This window comes from Alligator sinensis, unplaced genomic scaffold, assembly GCF_000455745.1.
Source record: "Alligator sinensis unplaced genomic scaffold, ASM45574v1 scaffold572_1, whole genome shotgun sequence".
NCBI classification, from domain to species: domain Eukaryota; kingdom Metazoa; phylum Chordata; order Crocodylia; family Alligatoridae; genus Alligator; species Alligator sinensis.
In genome coordinates this window covers 439,299-454,689 of record NW_005842288.1, presented here as the reverse complement: position 1 = coordinate 454,689, position 15,391 = coordinate 439,299, and the positions used below count along the sequence as shown (strand labels likewise).

The following is a 15,391-nucleotide window of genomic DNA, read 5'->3' as shown; positions in this document are numbered from 1 at the left end:
AGGAATGCTATTCCTAAGCCCTGTCAAATGATCATCCAGCCTTCTCTTGAAAACTTCCAAAGAAGGAGAGTCTATAGCTTTGCTGGGCAGTCTATTTCAAGTTATTGCCCTAGGAACTCTCTAACTAAAAAACTCTAAAAGTCAAGTAAAAAGTAGACTATAGCTTATTCATTGAATGAAAAGCCAAATTTGAAAAAAATCCTAAATGCAGGAACACTTTCTCTAGAGAAAGCATTGGACAGAAGTCCATTGCAAGGTGTCATTCACAGGATGGCCACCCAACCTCTTGGCATCAAAAAAGAGAGGCAACTAAGCATTAATGGAGAAAAATGAATTAATATTGTGAGGAAGCAAAAAACTAAAACATATAATTTAAGCAATAGATGTCTATATATGAGAAGGCAGAAAATGTCAGTTAACTCAACGTAATGCATTAAGACATTAAAAATTTGACACTAAATTGAAAGACTGAAGAATGTAACCCTGTGTAAAATGGGGAAACAGTTCATTCTGAAAATTTTTCAAAAGATCTATGTGGAGTAATTCAATCTGTTCTGTCTGCTGAAAATACACGTCAGTCAAAATAGTGCAAGAAGAATTTCTTACCTTAGATGCCAAAAAAGCACCTGCCCTATCCTTCTATTAGCAAGTGCTCTCTCTAGTAGGAATCGAGAGAGGGCACAATCAAGAAAAGGTTCATACTTCAGAACTTGTACGAGCTGAAGAAGATACTGAGAAAGCTCTTCATCGCTGGAAAGAGATACAAACTCTGGTAAACAGCTGAGTAACTATATTAATCAATTCTGAAGAATTCAAGATAAATCCGTAACTGTGGCAAGGGCTAACATCGAACATAAGAAGTTAAACTCTTTCAGCCAAATTGAGAAGAAAGAGAAAGCATGTAGACTAACTGTAAAAAACTGCCCGAGGGAGTTCCAGAATACCGTTAATAATGACAGCCACCAATACCCTTGGAAAAGAAACTAACATAAAAATTTTAGGTTCATGATTTTACCCTGGGCATTCTAACCCAATTAGTCAGATGAACTGCAAGATCCTTGGTCCTTCTGCATGTTACTTTGTACCACTCAGCCTCTGATGATAGACCTATGGCACCAGCTTATGGTTACCTCTATCCTCTCATTTTGTAGAAGGGGCAGAATGGTTCTAGATGTTTTAGTCAGCCAAGAGGAACGTAAGTGATTCCATATCTGAGGAGGTGAATTTTTGTTAGTTTATTCTGGAAATCAGTGTAAGAGGAACAGGGACTAAATTGGCCAACCTATATCCTTTGCTTTAGAAAAAAAGTTTGATTCTTGGCAGCCACAGGCTAAGGGAATCTAGTAAGTGTAGATCTGCCATATTCAAGGAGCTGATGATCCATGATCATCTAAACTCTGGACCACAGGAAGAGCCCCAAAGGCAAGCAAAGGGTTTAAAACACCCCTGCAAGACCTATGAATTCTGCCATCCCCTCTGTCAGGCTCTACCTGCTCTGAATTTAAATGGCCATTTAAGATGTATACATCCGCAGCATCTAAGGGCTGAATTTACATTTCAGCCTATAGCTGTTTGGTATTCTATAGCAAGGTGTATTTTTCCTTTTAAAACCCTATATTTTCATAGTTATACCATCACAAAACAATGTCTACATAATGAGTTTTTAGTACTAAAGCAAAAGAAGTGAAAAAATTGTCAGCCTATGTTATATAAATAAATTCCTTAAATTATTTTAAGTAACGATCTATTAAATGGAGACAACTTGACATATTTAAATAAATCCCGAAAATATTCAAATTCCAGAAGCCAAGAATTATTTAAATAACTCATCCACAAAAACTTGCAAATAACCTTTCAACCTGCTTTTTTATTGGTTAATTGCCCTTTAACCTATCTTCTGACATTATGTTAGAAATGTACTCTCATTCAATAATAGCACACCAATTTCCAGGAAACCCAAACTACTTTCAGAAGATGTAACATCTCCCATTTTATTGGGGATTTTATTGCTTCACTATTTAATCAGATCCAAAATTATGTTTCCCCTTTAGTCATCACGGAGGGAGAAAAAAGCTCATCTTGGATTCAAGTAGGTCCCAAGTAGGTGGAGGCTCAGCTCTTGTTTTGCGTCAGGACTGGAGCTGAGCTACTGCCTGCCTCAGCTGGAATGGTTCGTTTGGGAGGGAAGCAGGAGGGGCCATGTAACCAGGGGAGCATGGGGAAGACCTGCTATATTTCCCCTGACCTCTCACACCCTTGTACATGTGCCAACCCCATCCCCCATCTGCTCTTCCTGTAGCCTGCCCCTTCTACCCCTTGGTCCCTAACCTAGCTGTCCCCTGCTCCCTTATCCTGTGCTCCTTGGTCCCTCCAGTCCCAACCTGGAACAGCCAGGAGCTGCCACTGGGCCAGAGTCAGGCTGGGACTGCACTGCTGTTGACTGCCTTGAAAGGAGCAGAGCTGCAGTGGAGGATAAGGGAAGTGGTTGGGGAGGCAGCCTGCAGGAGGTCAGGCACAGGGGGCAAGGGGTAGGAGGCAGATATAGGTGTGGCAGGACAAGGAACAGGAGAGCAAGGGGCAGGGGTCTGGGCACTTTCTTCACCCCCCCCCCCGCTTTCCTTGCTACAGCAGTGAAGGGGGGGTAATTAAGATGACATTCCACTAACTGGATTCTATACATGGAAAATTATAACACATTTATAATTTTCCATGTATATAATCTAATTATTGTGGGGCCATCTTAAATTCAAAGTTGCCTTAAATTGATAAATACAGTATATTGGGACATATCTGAATTATCCCTAATCTTTTTAAAGTAACTTTAACATTTGCAAACTGCCTGCAGAAGATTTTCTTTTCTCAAAATAAACATAAAGGTCAAAATCAAAGTTTTAATCATTATAAAAGAATCGAAGCAGCTGGTGGCATGTTTGTGTGTGGTGAAAAAGTTTAGGAATTAGGAGAGAAGTACCAAAATCTGCTGTAGCATAAGAGAGAGCAATTATTTGATGTACAATTTATTTCTGTAACAATATTTTTCTGTTACTTGGTGGGGCACTAACCATCATTTGGATTAAGTTTTCTTTATATTTTGCTGTCTTCTATCAGGCTGTGAAAGTCAGAAACTGAGTTTTAATATTTTGTTAAAGGCAATTTTGCATTGGAAACATAACTAAGAATAATTTTTCCAGATGTACCAATTTACATTATTAGGTTAGCCAGGGTTAACAGAGCAATTACTTGTTTACATTTGAAAGAAGTCAAAATATTTTGTCAATAATCTAGCCTTGACAATAAAAAGCTATTCATCACATACAAAGTTTAGCTGTCAAGGACAGGGAAAGTGCAGTAGTGCTGCAAATGACAAAGCCCCATATATTCTAGAGAGAAATTCATCTAGTAGCAAAAATACATCTTATAAAGAAAGAAATACGAGCAGCAGAAGCTATGCCAAAGGGCAAACTGAAATAAACAACTGAATGTAAATATTACATTTTCACTAAATGGTAGAGTGAGAAGTTGAGACTTTTTGGAGGAGGGAACATGGATTATGATCTTTCCAATATTTTATTCATCTTGTTTATATTAATGGTTTTACGTGGGCATCTATGTGTGGGAGAGGATGCATCTATCTTTTATGATTTTGAGTCCTTTTTCCCCATTATAAGTAGAATGCCATTTTCCCCAAAAATTCTTTAATTGTTAAACATTTACTACATACCTACCTCATTAGCTTTAAGCAACCAACAGCATATTCTCTTACATACTGGTCTGGATAATTGAAATCTAATAACTCTAATGCTTCTCTAGGAGGCAGTTTTGTCCATATCTGAAGAAGAGCCTGGAGCTGTTTTGAAAAAAAAAAAATGAATATCTGATTAGTTACTAGTAGAATAATTTGAGAAAGAAGAGATGGACAGATTTTCCTGAGGATAAAATGTTCACAGCTATATGAGAGATCCGTCTGAAAACAAATACCCACAATTTTGGGGAAATAGATACATTTCTTAGTGCATGTGCACACGTACGCACCGACATACAGATGCATTCATACACATCCTTCCAAGATACTTTAAAGCACATTTCTAAAGGTTTTATTTTCTGAAATCTTAGTTTTTCAGTAACTGTAAAAATAACAAACAAACAACCCCCCCCCCCACACACACACACTCAAAACTGAATTTTTCTAAGTGACTGAATTATTATTGCAATATATGTTTGTGGAAATTTTCACCCAAATACAAACATTTTGATAACATTTTTTCCCCACCAAGTTGTACAATAATGGCTACCTAGGTCCACCACTAACTTGGGTCAAATTCTGTCCTGATTTATGATCCATGTAATCTCACTGAATTTAGAAGATCCTGAAAAGGGTGTGAACAACAACGACACTATTCAAATATTCATGCTATGACAGTCCCAGAGAAGAAAGTCAGGTTTTTAAACACTAAGGTTACTCTTTCAGCAATCAAGACTGATGGCAGAAATTTCAATTTGTAAACTTCAGAAAAATTTAAAACAATAAATACTATCTGGAATATGACTTTTTCCCCCATAGAAATATACATTCAATATCCTTGCTTTATTAGCTATTCAGCTCATAGCTACAGCTAGGACTATCCAGCAATACTTCTTGTATCAGAGAGCAGTACAAATATGGGGAGCCAAAATACTACAAACAATGGTGCTATAATGCTAAAAATGCTGAAGCTGCTGCGTATCAACAGAAGGTGCTGAAACTAACCAGAATCCTTGAACACTGAAAAACAAGACACCTAAAGAACGGTGTCAGAACATTAGAATCAGCATTTTGTCTGTGAGGGTGGTGGTCCTCATTTCAAATCATCAAAAATGCATGTTGAAGGTGATAAAATAAATCCAGTTCAGTTGCTGAAACACTGCAGCTGAAGGCTGATCTCAGTCAAAGCTACAAACATGCGGTACTTCTTAAAATTCAAGTAATTTTTGGATGCTCCAAATTAGACAGGTAATTTGAAAATGCTGGACTACAGGAACCAAATCTGTGCTGAAGTTCAACTGAAAATATGTGATTCTTAATACGCTGATTCCACCAGCATTAGACTGTTAAAATTAAAGACAGAGGTTATTAAACCAGTAAATGTTAAGTGATATGACCTTAGAGGAAGTAAGAGCTAAATGACCTGTGAAAGAGCCAAGAAAATTCCAAAAATACAGATCACTCTTGTTTACATTCTTTCACTGAATCTTTATTAAGAGGGAAGTGCAGGCCAAGTAGCTTGATGTCCCAAACGGGTACCTCCTGATCAAAATGTGAAGGTTAAAGGACATTAGTTGTACTTGTTATATTTGGACCAACATTGCCCCCTCCCTTTTTTTAAACACATAAAAGACCCCTCCATCTGCCAAACAGTTTGGACAATGGGAAAGTTTCTTTGAACATTTGTCAAACTTTTCATTAATAAGGACACTCCCTCTCTCTACTGAAGTACTTCTTCATTAAAATATTCCTAAAGTAGTTAACATTTTTCTCTCCTATATTAACTGTAATAAGAAGAATAAAATGACAACTCAGTACCTGAAAAGTAACAGCTTATGTAGTCATGCCTGTATTATTAAGGATCTGGTGTTTGTGATGAGAATACCAGGGGCTGTTACACCAGGAGGTGAGGAATCTCAACTTTAAATACTAATGTGATTCTAAAAGAACTATAAGAAACAAGGGGTGAAAGCTGACCTTTAATTATATAGGTTTGGAATTCCACCTCCCCACTGCCCAATCTGTCAAGGAGCAGACATGGGAAGACTCTACTTTTGGAAGACTTATCACACTCAGCAATACAATTCAAACTAGTTTAATATTTTTATTTTTGGTCATTTAAAATGTCTCAAAGTGTCCAATTTATCCATCTTCCTTCTCTCTGTTCCCAGCTGTTAAAGGTGCCACTCCAGAGATTACAGAGGAGTCAGTTTGGATAATCTGCTTCATAAGGCTCAGGGGTCTCTTCAGGTGTTTGAAGAGAATGTGTGGCCTCTCTCACCAAGTTCTGCTATCCTGCCTGAAGAACTTTGCTAGTGACAAGATATCACAGCAACAAAGAAGGTAAGGATGTACAGAAACTTATTCTAGATAACTGTTCCAATTGTAGCAGTTGCAATAATATGGTATGTAAGAACAAATTACCTTATTTCCAGAAAATTGATATGGCTTTATAACATTTGCAATTTCTAAAAAAAAATTAAAAAATCTAAAATAAGATATCCTGCACACAATTTCTCAAGAAAGACTCATTTCTGACTGCAAATGGCAAAAGGAAAGAACAGAAAAGCAGTCAAGAAAAGTGATGAAAACAGCAGCTGTTTTTAATCTTTACACCAGGTGTCAGCCTCTCTGTGCAACTGGTGTGATTAAAGGATCTAGTACAAGAAATTAATGTACGTTGCTTTTTTCAGTTAATTAGTCAATGCTGTCAGGATCCCAAACTCAATTCAGGCGATTAAGTAGTTTGACAATGCCTTAAAAACAAAAGAAAAGAAAAGAAAAACAACAAGCTGGGAATTCAGTCATGAATTTCTGTGTCATAGCAGTATTGTTTTAAAATCAAGGGGAGGATATGTGGCTTATTTAGGTATTTTACCAGTGTTTATAACCTTTACTTTTTCCCCAAATCTATCTTCTACAACTTCTGTGGATAAACTTTGGCAGCTATAAGCAACAAAGCTACAAATGGTTATTCAGATAAGAATACATTTTAAATGCATTAAGTGCAATATATGCAAACAATAAAGGCGAAAGTGACTGAGTACAGAGGGACCACACAAATTACTGTACGTTACATAATGGCTTATGCCATTAATTAATGCCTTATGCAGTGCTCAAGACCTTAGGCAGCACTTCTCCTCAGGGTCTCCTACTTCCAAATGAAACAGGGGTCCTACACAAGCAGCAGTTTTACTTATCCTGCAAAACTGCATTATATATTTTCTTCCCCAGAACTAAAAACATTTTTTTCCCCGATTTTCATGAGATGAAGTTCCCAACCTACAGGTTTGGAACCACAAGGAGATATTAAATATACAAACATGAACACTATACCGTATAACTTCTGGAACCAAAAAAGAGGTTATAAAATTCCTCGCTCCATTTCTTTTCTATTCTGTTTAACTCTGCACTCTTCCTCCGTGTGAGAAGATTCAGGCAGGAGAGTCCACACTTAATGTGCGCCAAGGAGCCCAGCTCTGTAGGGACTTGCAGTGTCCCAACAGAAAGGATGGCATGGATGCAGGGAAAAGGAAAAAAAAACCCAAACAAACCACAACAGCAGCCACTTAGCACTGTGGATCAGAACAACACATCTTCAGAGAATTCTCCTACAGGCACAGAACGTGTCTAGAGAAAAAGGAACTAATTTCCTACTTCATGGAACAGCTCCCCATTAGCCAAGCCTAACTTAGAACTGGAATGTGGAAAGCATTTCCTCCTTATTTCTTAATCACCATATAAGCACTTAGAATAATATTATGGAGTTGTAGGTTATACATATTTCACAACAAAGAATTCCCCTGAAAACACTTCCTGTTGTGAATAACTTTAGGAATATGAGTAATCCCACCAAATTCAACAGGATTACTCAGGTACATAAGAGCTTATAGGAAAAAACAACAACATTTGAAACACTTTAACATAAAATATTACATTTGACACTAGTACAGATTGTTGCTGCCCAAAGATTTTACTCAAATGTCAAAGTGTCTCCCTCTGTACATCTGCAAATAGAAATACAACAGTCTTTCTGGACAACACTCTACGATACATCATCATACATCATATATACTGGCTTTTTACTTGCTAAGCCTTTCAAATAAAATATGTAAAGAGAATTTTAAAGGTGCCATAAATACTATTTTATCTATTTTCTCTTAATGTTCAAATCAAAAGAAAATTCTATATACTTGTCAAGCAATTCATCTGTATTCCCTACAATTGTTTGGTTACTATTGGTGAAGCAATCGCAAATTCCTTATGAGGTAATTAAAAAGCCCTCTTGCTTAATGTCTCATTTCTGTAGGTAAATAAATATCTGTTTATAGTCTTAACTTTATAAGTAAAAATAAAAACAAATGAATAGTAGACACAAAAACATACTGAAATGAATAAACCGTGTGAGAAGATTTGTGCATGCAAAGGAATGCTAGTGGGTGAAGAATGAGTGGGTGAGTCATATGACTAGCCTGGCATTCACTGCTGAAACAACTGAACTGCAAAGTGAAGGATGAAATTTAAAGTATTTTAATAGCTCTAAGGGTAATGTAAGGCCTGCTGGTAACCAGGTTCTAACAGAAGCTAGAGGGTTTTTCATCATGGTTCATAGACTCTCCACAGTCTCTGCTACTCTACATCTTGCAGGGAAATTAAGGGCACTGAAAGAGGGTTGAGGGGGTGGGGAAGAACAGCACTTTACCAGAAGAGAAACTGTGGTCAGTTTGACTTGGCTCCCCAGCATCTGTCTAGAATTCGGGGGTGGGAAAAATGTGGCCGGCAGGCCGGATGCAGCCTGCCAGGCCATTCTATCCAGCCCGCGGGGCCCCTAAAAAATTAATATTTATCTGCCCCGGCTGCCTGTCATGCAGCCCTCGATGGCTTGCCAAACTCAGTAAACGGCCCTCTGCCTGAAATAATTGCCCACCCCAGTCTAGATAGTGCGCGGATTGAATCAGCTATTAGATATAAGGACCAAAAAGCCCCGCTGAAGTGCATGATTTATACAGATGCTGGGCGAGCTGGGTCAAACTGACTGGGTTCCTCTTCTGGGCATGTAGAGGCATGCTGAGCTGAAAGTAAAAAGCGTCTTTTTGGTTTTTTCCACGTCTGTCAGTGACCTAAGTTTCTGTCTGGACTGCTCATCTAAAGGATCACATGATGAACAAAGTAGGCATGAGTCTGAGTCTTAATAAGTCTTCATGTAACAGTCCCCAAAAAGGTTTGCTAGTAACTGGAGTAATACCTGATGTTCAAACTGTAGTAATGGGAATACACACATACACAGAGTGAGAACTGTTAATGGCTAGTTACAACTGAGAGTTGCAACTAGTTTAAACATCTGAAAAGCAAAATGCTTCTTTTGCAAAATGACTAGTGTGGGAGGGGAGGTACAAGCCCCTCTCCCAACATGTCCCGGGACCCCGCCCAACGAACACCGATACTCATGGCAGGGACCAGGATGAGTGGCAGCTGTGGAGAAACACTGATGCAGGCTCAGCAGTTCCGCAGCTGCCTGAACCTGTGGATCGGCGAGCCCCATGGGTGGGCCAGGAAGCAGTGCGGGAGGTCAAAAAGGCAGCTGGGGAGAGACCCAGCTGCCCAGAGAAGGAAAGACCAGATGCCGGAGGACAGCAGCGGATGACGGAGCTGGGCAGAGAAGAACAGAATGCCAGCGGGGAGAGACTGGATGCTGGCAGAGGGAGGCGAACGGTGGAGCTGGGTGCCAAGGAGCGGAACGCCAGCAGGGAGAGGCAGGCAGCGGAGCCTGGTAAGAAAGGTGAAGCAGGGCACGGGACGAGAAGACCCAGTGCTGGCCAGAGAAGCCCGGTGGGAAAGCCCACAGGTCTGGGCTCAGGTTGCCAAAGTTTGCCAGAAGGTCATGGCAGGGAGAAGAAGATCGTCCTCACGATCCTGAGCAAAGACCAGGCTGCTCCAGAGAGTGCAGGTACCATGGCGGGGAAGGCCAACAAGTGATGGCAAAACACTGTGGGCAGCCTGGTGAAGAGGGAGGAGCAGGTGGCGACTGGCCCAGAGCCCGGCAGCGAAGGGGCAAGTTCCACCAGATGGTGAAATCAGGAGTGATTGACTCCTAATCTGTTGGTTCCTGGGAAGAGTACTCGGAGAGACAGACAAAATTCCTTCTCCTGTCCCAGGGAAGCAGAGGGGTCCTGGGGTCAGAGTCCCAGCAGACACCGAATGTCTTCTCTTTTATTTAGTGTCTTCTAAGTTATCGTTCACCCCAGGCTGGGGCACGTTTAGTTTCCCCGAAGGTGAGCCCAAAGACAAGGGATCAATTCGGGAGAGATTAACAGCTGAACAGACCCGACCCCGGTCGAGGCGGGCCTCTCGGGTGAGAAGATATCATCCCAGAGAAGGTTACAGGGAGCAGAGTCCTCCCAGGCTTTGGATGTGGTAAGGGTTGGGTAAAGGGGAGGTTTGGAGACCCACAAAAAAAAGACCAGGGTCACAACCCCTCTGAGACCACCAACAGTGAACTGCCTCCCCAATCAATCAACATCCAAGTTGCAGCAGGTGAGTAGAGGCAGCGCTTGGAATCATCTGGGTGGCCTTGGGGTGCGGTCTTACCCTGACGTCGCTAGGGAGGAAGGCACCGACCAGAAGAGGGCCGAAGCCTTACAGCACCTACCACTGACAACTAGTATTAAAGAACTTCATTACAATATTCCCAAAGTTTATTCCACAGATTGTCATACCAAGATGGTATTTGTTTCTATCTCTAAGAATCATATGGCATTCGATGAACAGTTCTAGCAACAGTAAGACTGAAATTAAAGCAAGCAGATGTACTGCAGCAAGTATCTGGTTCTCTGTCATACTGGGTGTTGGGTTTGTTAAAGCTCTGTGAGATTTTGGTTTATCTACTGAATATGCATTAAACTAGGCAAATTTCAAACAGAAATATAAAAAGACATTATTTTTTGTTGCATTTATGGTTTCAAGTCAGTTTATAAATTAAGAACATTATAACCATGAAAAATATTTTTTTCTGTGCAAAAGTCACAAACAATATTGATCAACATTTTAGGAATAAAAATGGTCTTGATTACTTGATAACACTATAAGGGAAAATTTCACTTCATAAGTGCCTTAGGAAAATAAACATTTCACTAAAAAATCTGAATTATAAAGTCATCAGCTGATCTTCAGAATCACAAAAGACACAGCAGCTGTTATCAGGTCTACTAAGTACATAGTCCACTAATAATGGCATAACAATTTTTGTCCTTTCCCTTGTTAAAGAAAACTGAAAAAGATTCAAAAGTTACCATCCAAGAAGTTCCTACCTTTTCTCAAGAAGTTGTGCAAAACTTAGATTCTATGTAGAATGTTGTTGGAAAAATGTAAATTTGCCGCTTACAACAAACAAAAGAGGGTTTCCTATACAGCACCTTGTGGCATTCTCATTCTACAAATTTACTTTAGTTAAATTGCAGCAACATGAAACTTGAATACCCTCATTATTTCTACAGCAGCTTTATGAAAGTTTACTCAAGTAAGTTGCCTCACAAAAGGAAAAGACAAGTTACTTTGTAAAACTAATGTGCACCTTAGATATTTTATGCAAAAGTCAATTGTTCACTTTATTAGCTACCAATTAATTTCTTTGAGCAATTAGTTTTAGAAAGGTTTAACCAAACAAATAAACATAAAGGAATCTGAATCCAATAATTTAGCCTTGCAGGTTCAATCCAAGCCCTGAGTTGGTAAATGCTTATATACGTATACATACTAAATCTGCACAGGGGAATAAAACACCAAAAATTAATTGGGTCAGTTTTATTTGTTTCCAATTTTCTATGGACTGTTCAGTTGTCATTTAGAAATAAATTTGGAGTCTTCTAGTTTAGAGGAACTTTAAGCACATTCCTTCCCCAGTATTTTTTAGAGAAGAAATTCTGATGACCTGTTCTTAATGCTTATCATTTTAACTAAAAAGTTAACATGCCTCTGCAAAATTTATTAAACACTTAATTTTATACAAAGCTTAGCAAAACACTTCCAGTATTTGCATGAACAGGAATTTTTTTCCTCATGATTTCTCCCTAGTATTTTTAGACTGCCTCTCTCATTCACCTCACCTGAGCAACATCTTCAAGTTTGTTCCATTTTACAGAAAGCAGCAATTTTGGCAATGATTGTGGAAAATTTTCACGGCAGTCATAGCGCAATGTCCAAATAAGATCCATTTCATTTTCACAGAGTTGAGACAAGGGGTCCCTTTCCATGATTTCTTTTAGCACAACATAGAACTTCTTGCCACCTCGACCCTAGGAAAATACAAGTTAGTTATGTAACTTCAAGAATCATCAAACACATTATAAAAGACAATGACTTGTCTGATCTAATACCCTATGTTAAATCTACACCAGGAGGGGAAAAGAGAGAAAGGCTCATTTTTTAAAGTATAAGGAAACATTTCTTAGTCTAGTAATGGAAGGAGACATCTAGACAAAAGGTCTAGAAATTGATTCAAAATTCAATTTACAAAAATGTACTTGGAAAAAGTCATTGAACTTCAGTGTTAATGACACTAGATGGCAATCTTGCTGTTCTTAGCTCAGTCTTGTTCAGGGAGCACCTATTTTTCTTTTGTTTTCAAACAAATAAATTTTATGTGCACAGATAGGTTATACGCAAGTAAAAATTAAAAGTCAAGGATGCACTTCCAACCATAACAGAAAGGAAACAGTTTTTGTAAATGCTAATACAGGCATCACTTAAATTGCTAAAACTTGTTTTATTCTGAGAATATCTTTTTTTCCATTTTATATTGATAGTTAACACAATTTTGATTTCTGGAAGGTCAAAGTTAGTTTTACTTTTAATAGGTTTAATACCGAATTTTCTATTTTAAAAAGAATGTGATCATTAATCCCCCTTGTTCAGTAGAAGCACCCTTACAATGCACGTTACAAGGAAAGAAATTAAGCTGAGAAAATGTTTCTATCAATTTAAAATGCAAAACAAGGTGTAATGAAATATTATAGAAGCTACTGCTTCTTGATACAACTGACCTGTATGGGTATGGACAAGGGTTACATTTATTTTAGAAAAAATGCCTTTTTCCCAGTTCAAATAGGGAGCATAACAGCATTCAAGCATTTTGTGGAGGAAAGATCTAGCAGTTCCGCAACAGGACTGATAGCTTTTTAAACAATGTTGCTGTTTCGTATCACCATGTGTAACATTTGCTCAGTTACATGGGGTACAAGGAGGTTCCCTATGGAGGGAAGTCATTCCTAATAGCCCTCCAAAGGGAGGGAGAATGGCTGGTTCCTTGACAGCCTGCTCAGTGGTGAGCTGATGAGGAGTCCTGCGGTGGTGACCCAGCTGCTGCAATGAGAGAGACACAGGGCAGAGCAAGCAGCAGTGCCACTGCCCTCCAGTCCCTTGTATAGTCTCAGGTCTCCCTGGGACCATGCAAGGGGTGGGAAGCATTCTTCTGCAGCTTGATCCATTCTGGGTCTCCCCAGGACAGCTCAAACAGTGGCACCACTGTCCCATGCTCCTTGCACAGTCCCTGGAATTCCCAGGAAACCTCCAACAACCAAGTACACCGAACAGTGCCACGACCTACTTTTACCTTTAAATTTGTAGGCCATCAGAAACCAAAGTAAACATTTTTATTAGGAAGAATCCATAAAAAGTAAGCTACAGTTGTCTTTTTTTAAACATCTCTTGACAACTCTGTCAACTCCAGCCTAATTACTGCCTAGTTAGATGATATGAAGAAAAGACTTAACTCCTAAAAGTGGTAATCTTTATACAAAAAAAAAAAAAAGAAAAAATGAAACACATGCACTAAAGATTCTGAATTTCTTGAGTTTGCATATATACTCCGTGTTATAATAATATAAAGTGACAGAAAAGTAACCTTTCATTTAAATATAATTTTCTTAAAAGAGACTTTGGGCTTGGATACTTACTGCCATAGCACTGTCACTGCTTTTTGCAATTTCAGCTGCCTTTTCAAGTATCTGTAAAAGGATAACAGTATAAGGATTAGGTTTAAATAAAAAAATCTGACCGCATTATGAGGAAATGTTGCAAAAGGAAAGCAATGAAGTGGCATTTGCTGTGTCATTTATATAACTAGGAATCTGGTTAAGTATTTATTCATTCTTAATATTGTATCTGATTTTAGGGCATATGTCCTAACAAGTATTATTCCTCTCCAATAAAAATGTGTTTTTTATTGACAGCTGATAAAACAAATTCTTCTATAAAACAGAATAGTATTCACAAACACGTGTACTACGTAACAGCTGTGTGCTTGGGGAATGCAAATACCAGTGCAACGTATCACAAACAATATTGACCTAAAAACCCCTTATTTTTCAAGCAATTTGAAGGTAACAATCTGTGTAGATTTAGATATCTTTTATTAGACCAACTTAAATAGCTGGGGAAAAAAATGTAGGCAAGCTTTTGGGTTTAAAAACCTTTCGTCAAACTGAGGAAGTCTCTGCAGCTGTTGTGGGCTCTTCTTGGATGGAATGAATAGTAAAGAATCAAGAGGCTGGGCTGGTATTTTTCCAACTATTTAAGTTGGTCTAATAAAAGAGATCAGATTCAGCCAAAGAACCTTGTCTGCTTATGTCCTTAGACCAGGGGCAGGCAATTATTTTGGGTGGAGGGCCGCTTACTGAGTTTTGGGAAGCCATCTAGGGCTGCATGACAGGCAGCCAGGGGCAGATAAATATTAATTTTCTAAACTTTTTAGGGGACCCATGGGCCAGATAGAATGGCCTGGCAGGCCGCATCCAGCCCGCAGGCTGCATTTTGTGAACCCCTGCCTTAGGCCAACATGGCTACAACCTACACCCCTGTGTAGATTCAGGTAATTTGGTGCCAAAGACTCTGATACAGAGCATGAAAGTACAGAGTTCTCCCCTTTCTCTTTAAACATCACATGTCAATTTAATTCTTGGAAAGCTTTTAAGTTATATCCTTAGAAACTGCTGTCAAATATCTACCCATAAAACACATCTTCAGCCATGTTGACTGTCATTCACTGCATGGTTGCTCCTGACCTGATGAGTAGTTCTAGTCCAAGCCCCTTCATTCCTTGTTGGATGTGCTTGAATTGTCAGTATTGATGTCAATTATAACCCTGTTGTGGTGAGGTATTCTAATTTAGATAGTTGCCACACCGAAAAAGATTAAGATTTTTAACCAGGTTTTACAGTCCCCTGAATGTACAGAACATGTAGTAGCTGACGATGCTGACCGGATTTGAATCAATAGCATTTATCCTTTTACCAGTACTCTGAGCCATCCAGTGCACATATACCAACAGTACTTTCACAAGTTGTATCAAGAAAGTGTTACTGTGAAAAAAGCAGCCATGAGCATAGAGCTGGAAAGGATTTTCTGGGTCAGTCCCCTGACGTAGTAGGCGTAGTAGGGGCAAAAATGCCTATTAAAAGGCTGTTCCAAAAATCTCACCCTTCCTTTAGTTAGAAACCTCTTCTAACTCCAACCTACATTTACTGCTGAACAGTTTATACTTATTTTTTTTTATGCCAACGTTATCCTTCAATTTAAAAACTTCTCTCTACAGTTTGGTGTTCATCCATCTTTCCCTGCTGATGTGCTTGTGGTAATCCTATCCTTCTCTCAGCA

At 39.0% G+C, this 15,391-nt stretch overlaps 1 protein-coding gene across 23 annotated transcripts in view; it reads right to left on the bottom strand.

The window, feature by feature from the left end:
• The window catches only part of PIK3CB (phosphatidylinositol-4,5-bisphosphate 3-kinase catalytic subunit beta), a 181,609-nt gene that overhangs the window by 26,425 nt on the left and 139,793 nt on the right, over positions 1–15,391 (bottom strand). For all 23 annotated transcript variants that reach the window (XR_003095105.1, XM_025209421.1, XM_025209412.1 and 20 more), the window contains 4 exons: positions 13,693–13,743; positions 11,845–12,033; positions 3,726–3,847; positions 607–750 (listed from right to left, as the gene is read on the bottom strand). Coding sequence is in view for 22 of the 23 variants with exons in the window: in XM_025209421.1 (XP_025065206.1) it covers positions 607–750; positions 3,726–3,847; positions 11,845–12,033; positions 13,693–13,743 (506 nt within the window). In the remaining variant the exon portion in view is untranslated. The remainder of the gene's footprint in view (positions 1–606; positions 751–3,725; positions 3,848–11,844; positions 12,034–13,692; positions 13,744–15,391) is intronic.